The 16,363-nt window shown below is 46.0% G+C and overlaps 1 protein-coding gene across 1 annotated transcript in view; it reads right to left on the minus strand.

Moving 5' to 3' along the window:
* The window catches only part of SHROOM3 (shroom family member 3), a 238,400-nt gene that overhangs the window by 37,864 nt on the left and 184,173 nt on the right, over window positions 1–16,363 (minus strand). The window contains exons 5-6 of the mRNA XM_014544945.1: window positions 6,661–6,792; window positions 3–1,984 (exon numbers count right to left, since the gene is read on the minus strand). Of these exons, the coding sequence (XP_014400431.1) occupies window positions 3–1,984; window positions 6,661–6,792 (2,114 nt within the window). The remainder of the gene's footprint in view (window positions 1–2; window positions 1,985–6,660; window positions 6,793–16,363) is intronic.

Consider the following 16,363-nt stretch of genomic DNA (forward strand, 5'->3'; position numbering starts at 1 on the left):
GCCCTGGCTGCCCTCGGCGCCCCTCTTCACCTGCTGACCACACGGCTGCCAGGAAACGTCTTCCAGCTTCGGGTCCCCGTTTTTGAAGGGGTGCTCCCCGTTGCCTAGGGGTTCCGTGGGCTCGGAAAAGCGGATATTGGCGTTTGTCTCCTGGAAGTCGTTCCTGGAAGCCGGGGCCATCCTGCTGGGCCGGTAGGTGCAGCCATTCACGGAGCTGCCCACGCTCGGGGGCCGCTGGCGCCCTTGCTCGCGCTGCTCGATCTTGGAGACCTTCTCCAGCACCGAGCAGTGGGGCTGCCCGTACTGGAAGCCGGGCAGGGCGGAGGTGCTGCTGGAGCTGAGCCGCCTCCGGCCCAGGCTGGACGGGTGGGGCGGGGAGGGCGGCTCCTCCGGCCTCGCCTCGGAAAGGGGAACAGAAGTCACTGCGCTGGCTTTGCCCTCGGGCCGTGGGCAGGAAACCGGCCTGTCCGGATGGCTCCGGTGATCGGGAACCACTTTCCTTCCGGGGCCCTCTGCCTTGGGGCTGCCTCCTACCTCCAGGCTGCTCTGCCTTCTTAGACTCTCGGGAATGTTCTGAAGAGAGGAGAAGGCCGACTTGGTCTTGCCGAAGTTGCTAGACGGGCTCTGGCTTGGGCCTTCTCGCTCCAGCCCCTGCTGGAGGTTGGCATTGTGGTCTTCTTGGGAATCACCCTCCCAAAACTCGGTGGGCCTGGAGGGCCTCTTGCCGTCGCCCACCTGCCAGGCCTGAGCCTGAGGGGGCTGGAAGCGGTGGCAGGTGGGAGCCGGTCTGCTGCTGTGGGGGCTCTTTGTCTCGCTGGGATGTGGGCTGCTGCCCTGGAGAGGCGTGAGGCGCTTCTTGGGGGAGGTGTCCTTCACATTTTCAGGCGCCGAAGGGAAATGCACTTTGAGGGGGGCACATTTGACCGGAGTTTCAGGTGTTCTCTCTCTTAGGGACAGAGATTCATGCTCTCGGGGTTGACAGAAGGCAAACGCAGGTCTGCTAGATCCATTCTGGTTTCCATTCTCATCAAGGGTAGCTGTCTTGTCACCGGCTCCCGGAGGAGTCGGATAGCCACTCTCCTTGGCCAGGGCAGGGTAGAGCGTGCCGTTACTACTCGCGGAGGGCTGAGGCACCTGGGCAAAGTGTGGCTCCAGGGATGGTACCGGGTAGATGCCAGTCGGCAGCAGAGGTTGGCCAGGCTGGGCCTTCTGGGGATACTGATGCTTGGGCTTCACCGGGGGGCTGCTCTCTGGACTCTTCTCCAGCACCGTATGCAGCTGTTCCTCCACGAAGGGAGATTTCAGGGCGCCCGCAGAGTTTGCCTGAGGCCGGCAGAACCGTTTCTGGTCAAGGCTAGACCAAGAGCTGGGCCGCTCTCTGTGCCGAAAGGCTGCGTAACTGTCACTCCGAGCGGGGGGCAGCGGTGCGCCCACTTTCGGAGGCAGGTTGTCAATGGCGGTCTCCAAGGAACTGGAACCCTGCTGGCTCCAGGAGGGGGGCGGCCCTCTCCGGCCCCGAGGAACGTGATGCCCTTTGTCATAGCCCTGACTGTCTGCTGAGGCTTGGGCCTCCCTCCCTGGGAGAAGCAGGGCTGACGAGTTCACCTCGTACTCGGCGGAGACGCCCCTCTGGGGGTCATAGACTGTCTTGACATAGCGAATGTCTGCCTGCCTCATCCCGTCTAGGAGGCCACCTTGAGCAGAAGTGTCCATGGAGCCCGACCGCTCCCGGCCCGGGACGCCAGGGGGTGGGTACTCTAGGATGCTGGAGCTGGTGGAGAAGGAGCTGTAAGCTGAGTCTCTCTTGTTATGGAGGTGGCCGAGCTGGTCGATGCTGCTGGTGGACTTGGCAGGGGAAAGAAGGTGGCAGGCGGGGTATCCCCCACTGGGCTCCAGGCTCTCCATGCTCCCCTGGGAGCTGCACTGGTCAGGGCTCCGCCTCAGATAAGCATGGTCATAGTTGGAGAGGTCACTGGTAGAGGAGCTGGAAGGAAGACAAAGCAGTCAGCACCACTGAGCTGTTATCACTTAGGGTTCAGGCACAGGACGCAGCTTATAAATGTACTCTGGCGCACGATGTTTGGTTTTTGGAAGGGTGGGTGAAAAGGGCCATATTTGGCCTCCTTCTGCCTCCCTGTGCGCCGCTACTAGGAGTAATTGCCCAACACTGTAACCCGTGTGTGCTTCTAATCAATCACCCGGGCTTGCAAGGGGAGGAACGGGGAGCACGGAAGAAGCCATGTAGCCTTCAGGCATAGGCGGCACACTCACGTGATTTGCCATGTGCTGGAAATGACGGTGTGTGCCAAGAAATGAGAGAGGTGGGGAGGAAAGAGGAGAGGAAGAGGAGGAAGAGTGACTGACACTGAAATTTTGTGTCTCGGGGCTATTTGTGGGAAGAAGGGGAAATGCTTAGAGACTAGGCAAGTGAATGGGTGAGGGAGACTGTGCATACATGTATACGTTTTTAGTTAATATCTTTCCTTTTTATGGCATTGAAGGCCTTCCACCCTGGCAACCTTCCTGGAATCTCAATTGTACTGGAGACTATTTGTTTGTGATGAGAAAGCTAAACACACAGCTGAATGAGAGAAATTAGAGTCAGAAAAAGCAGATGGGACAGGGAAGGAGAGGGATGCTTAATCATGAAGCCCATCACCTATGGGTGACCTCCCAAAGGCCGAGCTCAGCCTCTCATCCGCGCAGGAGGTAAGACCTCATTTGTGAGCTCCTCCTCCAGGTGGTTTTCAGAGCCTCACTGGGGGAGGGGAGATGACTCTCAATCCTGGCACTGCACACCCTAGAAAGCTGCCTCAAAACAAAATTCCTTATAATTAGCTTTAATTATAAACTTAGAATATTCTTTACCCAGCAAGTTGGGGGCGGGAGGGCATACAGGAAGGAGTAAGTGGTTCAAAAATCAAACAGCAGTCTCCATGGTTCAAATGTCTGTGACTCACGATTCTCTAAAGAAGGGAAAATCACTAGGAGCTCTTGCCTAAGAGTTTCCACTTTTACATGAATAGGCACTTACGCACTATTCAAGTTCACGGAGCTATTATTATATTTCTAGGTCTCATGTAAGTAAATATGGTGTCTTGGTTGGTTGAATATGTAATGATGCATAATGGCTGGACTGTCTCCAGAGTATATGGCGAGAGTCTCTAGAAGGACCATATTCTGAGTCAAAACTGGTGCTGGAATTTAAGGAAAAGAAAACTATATTTTTAGCGACTAACCTTAAGAATGTAACTTTTCTTTAAAAAAAATGTTTTTATGTTTTTAGAGAGAGAGGAAAACATTGACCAGCTGCCTCCTGCAGGCACCCTACTTGGGATCAAACCTGCCACCTGAGCTTGTGTCCTGACCGGGAATCAAACTGGGAACCTTCAGGTTCATGGGATAATGCTCAACCACCGAGCCACTCCAGCCGGGCCAAGGTGGCACTCTGAATAGTGGGTAAGAAGAACCTGGAATGAAGGTCTTCAGTCCTACACAGAGAGCCTTACCCTCAAGATGAATGTGTCAAAGTTCTTACTGTGGTCTGGCTACCTCATTTTCTATTGCTTTCCTTCTTGCTCACGGCACTTCAGCATGATGGCTTCCTTACTAACTCAACTCCGTGAAATATAGCCCATCTCAGGTCTCAACGGCCTTTGTACTCACTGTCCCCACCACATAAAACGCTCCTTACCTGGCTCACTCCTTCCTTTATTTGTCTCTGCATCAGAGAACATCTGGAACTCACTATCTAAAGAGCACATCTTCTCTCCTTACTCCCTGTAACTCTGCTTTATTTTCTTCATAGCACTTATCATACTTGCCATGTTGCATTCTCTATTTTGTGTGCTAAAAAGGTATTTTCTAAGTACTTAAAACATAGCAAAAAGCACAAGACAAGTGTATGAAAAGATCTCCTAAAGTGTGTTCACCGAAGATTAATTCCTTAGCTGATCAAATAAATATGTTTTGAAAATACTGGGCTAAATAAGTTAAACAATTTTATTTACTGCAAGGCTTCTGAGTCTTCAATAAACTATTGTTCATGGAATGTTCTGAAAGGAAAATACACTAAGCGGTGTTCTTTGAACTTGTTTGACCCTAGAAACTTTTTCCAAAGGGCATGTAATGGGTTATTATTCCATGGAACCCATCTTGGGAAACAAATAAGTATTATAGGGTGGGGGGCTTTTTATGTCTCCTTCAGCTGAAACAGAGTGGGTACTCAGTATGTATTTGCTTGAATGAACAAATCAATGGACAGATACTGGAGTATTTTGATACTGTTATTTTATCCTCTTGTGAGGGGACTGGACTAAGAGACTCGTTTAAAATGTTTTTATTGATTTCAGGGAGAGGAAGAGATAGAAACATTGAACAGAGAGAGACATCAATTGGCTGCCTTCTGTACACCCCCTACTGGGGATGGAGCTTGCAACCTGGGCATGTGCCCTGATCGGGAATCGAACCGGTGACCTCCTGTATGGGACACGCTCAACCAAGTGAGCCACACCAGCTGGGCTGGACTTTTCAAGGTCTCTTCTAAAGTACTTTAATACTTTGGGACCACTGTGTGAGATTTCTGTAGGACAGCAAAAAGACAGTGACAAAGGTCTGACAGAGAGCAGCAGAAATACAATTTCAGTGAAATCCAAGCCAGTTTGCAGACAGTTAAGTCTTCAATCTCTTTGTATTTCTCCCTCCTTCTCTCCTCACGCCTGCTTCTCCCCCTTCCTTGAGCTCCCTCATTCTCCTGCTTCTTAATGAGAAACAGATGCATAAACTTAGGACTGAGATTGGGTTTCTGGAACTAAAGGAAGGCTGTCAGAGGGACGCCGACAGATTGATTCAGCACACGAGACCACTAGATGCCACTGTGCTCCTCAGAAAGGCACCTGGAGCGCTCCTCCAGGACAGCGGCCACTGTCGACCCTCTGAGCAGAACTCAGTGTTGGGGTGAAGCCTCTGCCAGAGCTGCAAGCCCGAGACATGGAATGACACGAATCATGGACGATCTGTGCTGGGGTAGCAGAGAATCCACACGTCCGTCACAATGTGGTAATCTGAGCTTTCCTTTCTCCCTTTGTACCCCACACAGCGCTTTTGGGTTGACAGTCAAGTGTCAGGGGAAGCAGGGTGGTAGATACAGTAAGGGCAGATCCACCTGCCTAAAGCCCTCCGGAGGGTGGGATGGGGAGGAGGAAACAGATGGAGAAGCGCAGCCTTCAGAGTATTGCACTTCTGATGCCAACTCCACCATTCTCCCGAGGCCGCCTGGAGCTCCATAGTCACTGTAAGCAGCTGTTCTAAGCACCGGTTGCAGTAGTCTTATCTCTGCCCTTGGGCTGGCATGTTTTTTAGGTTGCAGTGTGATTTCAGATTCAGGGGCCTCTTAAAGTTAGGGGTTTGGAGGCTCCAAAGAGCCCACTGTTTAAGGTAATCTGTCAATACACAATTGCATTTTATAAGTGCGTGCTGGGTTATGCCATTAACTTTGAAGTTCATCACCAGGTTTCACTGTGCCTCAGATAAGTCTTCAGCCTAATTATTATAACTAATTGTCATCAGGAACTACACTAAATGCTTTACATGTTATTTTGTTTAATCTTCACTATGGTCCATTGAGAGATACAGTATAAATTTCATTTTATAGATGAGGAAACCAAGATCAAAGATGTTACACAACTTGCTCAGGCTCATGCAGTAGGTGAAGTTGAGATTTAAGCCTATGTCTGACTTTGCATTATGCTGTCCCTCCTCCACACTGTTAGCCCCAAACATCTAACCTTCTGAAGGCCTTCAACCCTGCATGCCCAACAAGCAAAACCATTGTGGGGGTGGGGCTCTGTTCTCTGAGCACAGATGGCTCAGATGGAGAGAATGAATCCCATCAGGGTTATCGGGAGAGACTCGGGCAAGTGGGTGTTGGAAACAAGGAGGGTAACCAGGAAATTACCTCTTCCTACGGCCTGAAGCCTTCCCTAATATGCTGGGAGCCATGTCCACCAGTACTAGGTCTAAGATTTGGTTCTTCATTTGACCAGACATGAGTGCTAAGGATTCTGAGTCCTGTCCTTGCCAAATGCATAGCCAGCATCATTAGTTAAGTAATCATTCCAGAAGCCATCCTCCACTCCCCCACATCAGAACTTGCATCTCATGTCTATGTAGGAGCCATATTCTCTTGACCCTCCAATCTCCCTACTATTACCCTTATCCAACCCTTCCAAAAAGTGTTCAATCACCAGAGCCTGGCTTCCTGGGATCAGAAGATGAATTCCAGTCTGTGTGGGTTCCAAGTCTGTAAAAATGCAGGGGAATCCTAACTTAGCAGAAAGGACATTAAGTGAGGGAAGAAGAATGTCAGTATTTCTAGTATAATGAGAAATGTCTGAGAATCAACAGACCCAATAAATATCTCAAATAGCTAGCCAGAGCTCAAAATAATGCTGTCCTTGCTTCACACCACCCCGGCCAAGGAGATCAAGATGAGTGGTACACAGGTTAGGAATTTTAAGAGGATGAGGAAGGTATTGGGGAGATGGATTTAATACTCAGGATAAATGGAAGAAAGTGTTCTCAAAGCAGAAAAAAATGTTCTTCTGGGGAACAGGACATTTGAAGGAAAGAAACCCCTGGGTCTCAGCTTTGGCCACTTACCTGGAATGGTAGCTTTGGGGCCAAGGAGTGCCAATCGTGCCCTGAGATATTTGCATCATGCTGGCATTGGGTTGGTTCTCCTCAATTTTTGTTGAATGCCAAGAGTGTGGTCGGCCTGCAGGTTCACTGCGCCTGGGGAGACATAGGAAAGGGACCCCCAATATCAGCGGCATTCTCAGACGAGTCTCTTCACCAATGTGATTTATGCTTTTGGAAAAAGAATGGTCTCCTTTTCCTCAGAGATTTAAAAAAAATCAAATAAATAGCAGAAAGTAGATTTTACTGCTTATTTATCTTACCATTGTTATTCTCTGCTTTTTAATATTTTAATTTTCATTTTGACAAAATTTCAAACTAATATAAAAATGTAGTAAACTTAGTATGAAGAATTCCCACGTAAACCCTAGTGCACTGTTTATAAGAATGCAAATTAGAACAGCACTAGGGAGAATAGTATGGAGGCTCTTCAGATAATTAAAGTTAGAACTACCTAGCAACCCACTTCTGGGTATATATCCAAGGAAATTGAAATCAGGATCTCATAGAGATAGCTGTACTCCCATGTTCATTGCAGCATTATTCATGATAACCAAGACATGGAAGCAATCTAAGTGTCCATCAACAAATGAATGGATTAAGAAAAAAAGTGGTACTATATATAGTCAATGGATTACTATCCAGCCATGAGAAAGAAGAAAATCCTGCCATTTGCAATAAATTGAATGAACCTAGAGGGCATTATGCTAAGTGCAATAAACCAGAGAAAGATAAATACTGTATGATATCACTTATATGTGAAATCTAAAAAAGTCAATCTCAGAGTGGTGGTTACCAGGTGTTGGGGGAATTTTGGTCAAAGGGGATATATTTCAAGTTAAAAGATGAACAAATTCTGCCCTGGCCAGTGTTGCTCAGTTGGTTGAACATCGTCCTGTGCACCAAAAGGTTGCCGGTTCAATTCCAGACCAGGGCACGTGCCCAGGTTGTGAGCTTAATCCCTGGTAGGGGCCAATGGATGTCTCTCTCCCCTTCTCCCTTCCTTTCTCTCTAAAAATACAAAATCTTTTTTAAAAAAAATTAACAAGTTCTGGGGATCAAATGTACAGGAAAGTGATTATAACTAATAAGATTGTATCAAATACTTGCAGGCTGCTAAGAGAGATCTTAAATGTTCTCACCACACACAAAAAAATGGTGACTATGTATGGGATAGAGGTGGTAGTTAACCCTATGGTGGTAATAATTTTTGCAATTTATAAATGTATTGAATCAACACGTCGTACATCTTAAATCTGCACAGTGTATCAACTGTATCTCAGTAAAGCTGAGGGAAAGAGAATTCCCACATAACCTTCACCTAGATTTCATACATGTTAACATTTTATGTGATATTAATTTAAAGCACACAAAGTTGCTTTGGTCTTTGGTGGCCTCGGCTTATCAATACATAAAGACAGGAGGAATAATTCTTTCCCAGCTCCCAAAGATAACGCTTCCTGGGGACTTTGAAGTCCTGTCATATAGCCTGAGGCTGGCTAAATGCTATTATGTTAATTTCTTAGTAAGAACTACATAAAACCAGCGGCTACCTTGGTGGCAACACTGCTCCAAGTTACATAAACAGTATAAACAACAAGACACTCTCCAAAATAGCTTCTCATTTTGAAAGTCAATGACTTCAACTTCTAAACATCCTGCCCTTATAACACCAAGACTGGACGAAGCCAACGGGAAAAAGTGGGTGTCCCTCACTGAAGAATGGATTTGGAAGGAGGATTGCACTTCTATAGAAGGTCAGGGTCCGGAGAGTGGCTGTGCTTTATTTTTGGCAGAAAAGTGAGGTGAGTGAGCAGGCATTTATTTCACGCTGAAAAGTTCTGACATGTAAGAGTGTAGGGGAATTTTTCTGCAGTTTAGAAACACTTAGCAGATCCAGGAATCCACTCTGATATGTTGCAGGTAAAGCTATATGTCCACATATTACTTTCCTATGAAAAAATAAATTGACTTCTGTAATATAAACGAGAAATCATTCCCCTGGTGCCAATAAAACTTCACGTGCTAAGTACATCGGAATAACACCAGCCCAGTGTTAGGAGACGTGGGTGCTCACCCTGAGTTTCTTATTAGCCTGCCACATGACCCAGTGAAAGTCACTTCTCCACCAGAAGCCTTTGTTCCTCTAAAAAATGAAGACATTAATCAAAGAGGCTGGGTTAACCCCATTTTAATCAGAAGTAACATCTAAGATGCATAAGAAAGACATTGAAGGACTTGCCAAGAGAGAGAATGATTTCAAAAAACTACATATATTTCAACTCTCTGAAGAAAGGTTATGGTGATAGGCAACTTATTTTGTGTGACACAAGGGATATAGACACATAAGATTTTCAGCAGTCAGTCACTAAATATTTATTGAATTGAAGGAGCCTATAGTCTTAACCACTCTGAGTTTCCTTATCAATAAAAGTCAGATTGTAACAATCTATTTATAGTGGGGTTTTTGTGAGATTAAAAATGAAATAATATACTTGACCTATAGTAATAGCTCAACAAATGTTGAGAATAATTATCCTCAGTCATTCATTATGATTGAGCTGATGAAGACTAGAGCAACTAGAGTGACAAGTCAGTCGGAAAGAAGTCAATCAGAGAGATCTACAACGTAGGACTGAAAGGGGAGAAAGAAGCTGAGTGAAGAGAAGAGAGGGGAATGGGCAGGGACTATTGGTGGAGGTGAACCAGCCAGCTCTGAGCCCCCAGGAAGATCATGAATAACTATGTGTAACGATGGCAGAGGCTGGTCTGAGACTCACTGGTCACAGCCTGATGGACCCTGGCCATGCTTGGGAGGCAGGGAGCTGCCGGGCAGTGGCTGTGACACCTCGTCAGGGAGGTGATCGCAGGCCAAGAGGGAACAGACCCTGCTCACCTGGAAACCAGGAAAGAACTGAAGGAAGTAGCTGAGCTAAAGAGAGGAACTAGGATCCAAAACCAAGAGACCAACAATGAAAGCCAATATATTACAATTTTTTCTGTCTCCTGCCCCCATAACTGTAATCCTCATAACAGGTCCCAGGTAACCCAGACCTCAGGTTCAGCACTGCCCCGAAGCTGAATCAGTCCTGTTCTCCGGGCGGGGGGGGGACTCGGGGAGCTCTGGGTTAACGGCTCCGTGTCTTAGCAGTTTGGCATTCTTGCTGTGAGCCCTTGGATGCCCGCTCCTCAGAAACTAGGTTCTTCAACCAGTTTCTCAAAGCCGGCCACCTCCCTGGAACCCCAGCTCCTCACTGACTTAGATTCCTGCTTTATCATCCAGTTCCATCCAGTGTCTGAAATCCCTCTTGGTGCTCCAAGCCTCTCTGGCCCAGATCACAGGACCCAAGTCCCAGAATCAGGGTTCAAACCCATTTACAGATGACTTCAAATGCTCAATTAATGTGACTAGTTATTTACACAGGGAAAAACCCAGGACTTAATGAAAAAATAATGTCTCTTTTTCATGAGGCACCTGGTGACATTTCATGTGGGTCCAAAGGGTCCAAAACACACAGGAGGAAGGACAAAGTGCCACCTTCCCGCCCCGTGGTCAGCAGGACCCTCTCTGTAGCAGGCGGCCAGGCCTACGACTAGGAACTGGCCTTGAGGAGCTGACGGACAGACGCAGGTGAAGAGTGAACCAGCCTCGCACCTGAGCGTGATGACACTGAGGGGGCTCTTCAGCGTCATCCCCCAATGGTCTGTCCACGTACAGCTAAGGCTGGGGCCGAGCAGCTCTTCCCTCCCAAGGGAAATGGACAGGCCCTGACACGTTCCACAAGCACTACGGAACGAAGATCCCTTTTCCGTCGGGGAGACGAAGGGTGAGGTAACGTTTGCTGAGCTCCAGCAGTTCCCCAGAGGCCCTCTGGCCTGAAATCTCAAAGGAGAGAAGCGAAGAGGTGCCCAGACTTGGTTATCAGGTGTTACTGCTCCTTCAGGAGGATCAGGCCCTTTGCTGAAAGTCCTAAATCAGTCTGAAGTGTAAGGAGAGACTGTGCACAGCACAAGGAAGGCGAGTGGAGCGGTTTCACCTAGTTCTAGGCCAGTGATGGCGAACCTATGACACGCGTGTCAGAGGTGGCACGCGAACTCATTTTTTTGGTTGATTTTTCTTTGTTAAATGGCATTTAAATATATAAGATAAATATCAAAAATATAAGTCTTTGTTTTACTATGGTTGCAAATATCAAAAAATTTCTATATGTGACATGGCACCAGAGTTAAGTTAGGGTTTTTCAAAATGCTGACACGCCGAGCTCAAAAGGTTCGCCATCACTGGTCTAGGCCAAGTGAAGAAAATTTCTTTGTGCTTTGAAGACAATAGCAAGGCTTTCTTTTACATGTAAGCTACCCAGATGTTACCTCAGTTTCCTTTCCTTTCATTCAGGGGACATCTATATGACATGTAGACTTTCTGTATGTCAGTCACTCTACTGGCACTGGGGATACACGGAATAATAAAGTACCATCAGACCCAAACAATTCACAGGATAAGAGAAGCAGTAACCAAGTAAACTGCTGGAACACAATGTGATTGGTTCTGTAAGAGAGGCCTGAGCAAGATGCTCAGTGAACACAGAGGGGGTGGTACTAACACTGTGGGGTTAGGTCAAGAAGCCTCACTTTTAACCAAATCACAAGATTTCTCCAGGTGGAAGGTGATGGGGGGGGGGGGGGGGGGTCCAGGTAGAGGAAATGGCAGGACAAATGCATAGAAATGTGCAGGCACACAGTACACGCAGCAGAAGCGATGATGATTAAGGGGAAGAGCAAGCAGCAGGAGGTGTAGGAGGGGGCAGATCTTAACATGCCTCTAGAGCAGGGGTGAGGAACCTATTTTCTGCCAAGGGCCATTTGGATATTTGTAACATCATTCGAGGGCCATATGAAGTTATCAACTTAAAATTAGCCTGCTTTGTTTGGTCAAACATTTAATTAACTCACCCCTAGTGCCTTGGCAGGGCCAGGCCAAATGATTTCGAGGGCCTTATACGGCCCAAGGGCTGGACATTCCCACCCCTACTTTAGAGGGTTTGGACAGTATTCCCTGGAAATGGAAGTCACCGATAACATTGGCCAGGGAGGGCATGTTCAAATTTGAGTTCCAGGAAGATATTGCCAATTACAAGGAGGATAAACTTGAGAGAGACATGATTGGCAGCTATTATATTGGCCAGGGTGAGATAATGAGGGCTGGGCACCAACGCAGTGGCAATGAACTTGAAAAGATAACAGATCTCAAAGCCACTGAGGAGGCAAAATGCCCACCCAGCCTAGTGACCACATGGATGTAGGTGATGTAGAAGAGAGTATAATCAAAGAGGAAGGATGGCCTTTATGCTTCTAGAATGATATTAACCTAGATAAAGAGCTATTAGATGGGGGGAGGGGAGGGCGTAGAGAGAGGGAGGAGGAAGATAGAGCGGGGATATTGACCAGCTCACTCTGGGGCATGCGAATGTCAGTGCCTTCTCGATGGTCAGTGGAGATGCACAGTACGCAGTAGGGTCTTGAGGACTGAAGTCTGAGCTGCATATAGAAATTTAGGAGTCACAAAACACAAGGTCTTGGGGAGATTGCACAGGGAGACAAAGGAAGTAGTTTAAGGATGGGTCTCTGAGAACTATGACAATTTAGGGGAAGGGGAATGGGGAAAAATCCCCAAAAGGAATATCCAGAGAAGTAGGAGGTAAACTGGAAGAGTTAAGGGAGTTTCACAGACTCCTAGCGGGGAGAACAAGGAGGAGGAATTGTCAACATCTCCAGCTGCTACGGAGAGGAGAGTCCGATGAGGTACATGCAGGTCCACTGGATGTGACAACTAGTGAGCCTTTGCATTGGAAAGATGGGCAGCGCCTGATGTGGGCTAAGAAGTGAATGAAAGAGAAGATGGAGACAGCAAAGCCATTTAAAAAACACACCTGGTTCTGAAGGAAAGACGGTGGTGACCAGAAGACTAGGGGGCCGGGGAGTGAAAAGGTTTTGTCCTAGATGTTTGGTTGTAAACAATGAGAGGTATGAGCAAGTTTATGAGACAGAGTGAACACATGCGCAGCTGAAGGTACAGGACAAAGAGAGGATGACACTCCTTGAGGCTCATGAGGAAGGAAGGAGGAAGGGCTGGCACGCACGGGAGGTAGAGGGTATAATCTTCTGTGGGACTAAAGCCAGTTCCACTGAGATGAGAAGCAAGGAGCAGGTAAGACACTGATGCTCACAGCACGGAAGGAAGGACACTGGAAGGGATTTCACATCCAATGCCCTCTATTCCATGATGAAGCCGAGAAGAGAGGAAAGTGAGGCGGATGCTATGGTGGGTTAGGGCTCAAGGGACAAAGTAAATGAGGACTAGAAGAGGTGAAACTGATTAGAGACATTTAAAAGAATAACGACTAAGATACGGCTTCTGCCCTTAAGGAGCTTACATTCTGGTAGGGAGGACAAATGAAGCAGTTCCTGTAGAAAATAATAAATCATAAAGAAATAGTCCCTACTAAAGATAAAACAAGTGCCCAAGACGTGTAATGCCAAGACAGAAAACCAACTTAGGAAGTTGGTAACTGTTTGCCTTGGGGTAAGATGGGGTGGGGTGTATCAGGTTTCATCACAGGTTTAATTCATTAAGAACAGTGATTTTGAAACAAATAAAAAAGTCCTAACACCCCCCCCCCCCCCCCGCAACAAAACAAAAAACAACAACACCCTTTCTTTTGGCCACAGAACATACGTTGAGAAAAGGCTTCAGAGATAAATCTTTGTTTTATAAGACTCTTCCAAATGTACAGTTAAGTGATGAAATGAAAGAAACAATGAAAAAGATGATCTAAATATAGCCCAACTCTCCTGCCTTGCTAGGGGGAGTATAAATGGTACTGAATAAAGAGCAGTTTGGCACAACCTAACAAAACAAAACAAAAAAGTTTTTTTAATAACACGTCTATCAAATGCAAAACAACCTAAATGTTCATCAGTTGCAGATAGTTAAGTCAGTGTGGTACATCCATATATGGGATATTTATGTGACTATTAAAAAAGTGGGATAGCCCTAACCGGTTTGGCTCAGTGGATAGAGTGTCAGCTTGCGGACTCAAGGGGCCCAGGTTCAATTCCGGTGAAGGGCATGTACCTTGGTTGCAGGCACATTCCTAGTAGGGAGTGTGCAGGAGGCAGCTGATCGATGTTTCTCTCTCAACATCGGTGTTTCTAACTCTCTATCTCTCTCTCCCCTCCTCTCTGTAAAAACTCAATAAAATATATTTTTTTAAAAAAAGTGGGATAGCTCTCTATATACTGATATGGAAATATCTCTAAAATGTATGGTTAAATGACAACAATGAGGTACAGAACTTGTGTTCAGTACCCCGAAGTATGTGGGGGAAAACATACATAATCACCTATATGTTTATTAATGTAAAGAATATTTCTGGGCTCTGGCCGGTAGCTCAGTTGGTTAGAACATCATCCTGATATGCCAAGGTTGAGGGTTCAATTCCTGGTCAGGGCATATTCAAGAATCAACCAATGAATGCATAAATAAGTGGAATATATCGATGCTTCTCTCCCTCCCTCCCTCCTTCTCTATCCCTTCCTCTCTAAAATCAACTTTTAAAAAAGAATATTTCTGTAAGAATACTTGAGAAACTAGAAACAATGACTGCCTCTGGGGAAGAAAACTTGTTTTTCACTATATTTCCTTTTGTAACTTAGGGAATTTATATTCTGGTAGGGAGACCATGTACTAGTACATGTAATATGTATTAAAAAGCAAAGTACTTTTCAAATAGCCTCTCATTTTAAAAATATACTTCATGTATCTTGAGATACCCAAAAAGTTCAAACAGCTGTTTATAGACTTTTTCAATGATGCAAATAATTTAATAAGCATTCCTGAAGAGCACAGCATGCTTTTTACATTTGGGGATCACTTTGATCTGTACGAAGATAAAGAAATATTTTTTAAAAGTACGTGACATCATGAGTCAGAAGACAATTTAATTTTTAATTTGAGCAAACTAAGTTTTGTGTGTGGGCGTAATTCAAACAAAGCCCTTTTGTTGCATTCCCAACCACAGACAAGGAAGCTTTACTGCGTGGGATGGGTAGGCTGGTGGAACTGGAACTAGCAAGTGACACAATGTCCTTCTTCAGTGATTTTTGTCCTAATATAGAGAGATTCAGGAATGCAAAGCATATTTCTGAGAAATCTACAATAAAACAGTTCAGGTATTTCAAGAAGTATTCACTGATCACCTACTATGTGCCTTCTACTTGATGAATTATTGTTGGAGCTCTAGGAGGTCACAGATGATCTCAAGGAGTCCATAGTTTTGTTGGGGAGTCTTAGACACACACACACACAAATACTAAACAGAATCAGAGTATTACTCATTCGAAAATATTTGAGTGCCTACTAAGTACTAAGCACCATGCTAGGCACTTGATCTTTATATGATACAGGACTACTAATGAGAAAATTAGGTAAATAGGAGATTAAGCAACTTGTCCAGTCACAAGAATAGTGGGAACCAGAGGTGATATTTAAATGCAGACACAGGTTCCCAAAGTCTGTGCTCTTACCTTTTAAGCAATGAGCATTATAAGGAGGTGGGGTGGGCAGAGTAGGAAGATGGGCAATAAGCAAGTAAGCAAATAAACAGGGTATTTTAATGCAGTTACAGGGCTCTGAAGGAAATAAAACTGGGTAATGTGGGGTTGTAATTAAGAGTACTGCTTTGGGTTAGGGACAGCCTCTTTGAGAGATTGCATTTGAGCCCAAGATGTGAATGATAAGAAATGGTCCACCACGCAAAGAGCTATGGGCAGATAATTTAACACAGAAGGCACAATGAATGCTAAAGCCTTCAGACGGGAGTGAATTTGGGGTTTGCAAGAAGCAGGACAGCGTGGCCAAAGCCTCGTGAATGAAGAGCAGATGGTGGGACAAGTCATCAGATCATCTTGGGCCATGGAGGTGATGGAGGCATTTAGGATACAAATGCTAAAAAGCTGGTGCTGCTGGTGATCAAGAATGGGGTCTGCAGTTAGCCAAAAGGCTTGGTAGGAGAGTGGGATTCAATGACCTTGAAGGGTTAGTATGCGGATAAATGGAGACAGTGACAATCATGAATTGGAAAATAAAAAACTCTAAGAGCTGGAGTTAATTTTTTTTTTTTTGATGTTGTTATTTGATGAGCTGCTTTGCCTGAGACTTTGGGCTCTTCTGAGAGCACTATTATTGAACCATGCCAGTTATCAGTTGGGCATGAGTCAAATTTCTAAGGATACAAAATGTACTCAACTATCAGTACTACCAAAAATGAAGTATTTCCTAATGCACGTACTAACCCACACCTGACACCTGCTTGCCCAGCCATCATTGGTTTAGTGCACAATCTACACTAATAAAAGACAAACATGCAAACTGACCGTACCTTCACTACACTTTAAGCCACACCCACCAGCCAATCAGAGCGACTGTATGCAAATTAACCCAACCAAAGATGGCGGCCGGCAGCCACGGAGCTGGAGCAAGCAGGAGGCTTGGTTGCCCAATGATAGAGGAAGCCAAGCTTCCCGCCTGCCGCGCCAACTTTGAGCTCCACTCAAAGCAACAAAGTTTCAATTATAGAAGGTAAATAAACCCCAGATACCTGCTTTCAGC

Source organism: Myotis brandtii, unplaced genomic scaffold, assembly GCF_000412655.1.
Source record: "Myotis brandtii unplaced genomic scaffold, ASM41265v1 scaffold111, whole genome shotgun sequence".
Lineage (NCBI taxonomy): Eukaryota > Metazoa > Chordata > Mammalia > Chiroptera > Vespertilionidae > Myotis > Myotis brandtii.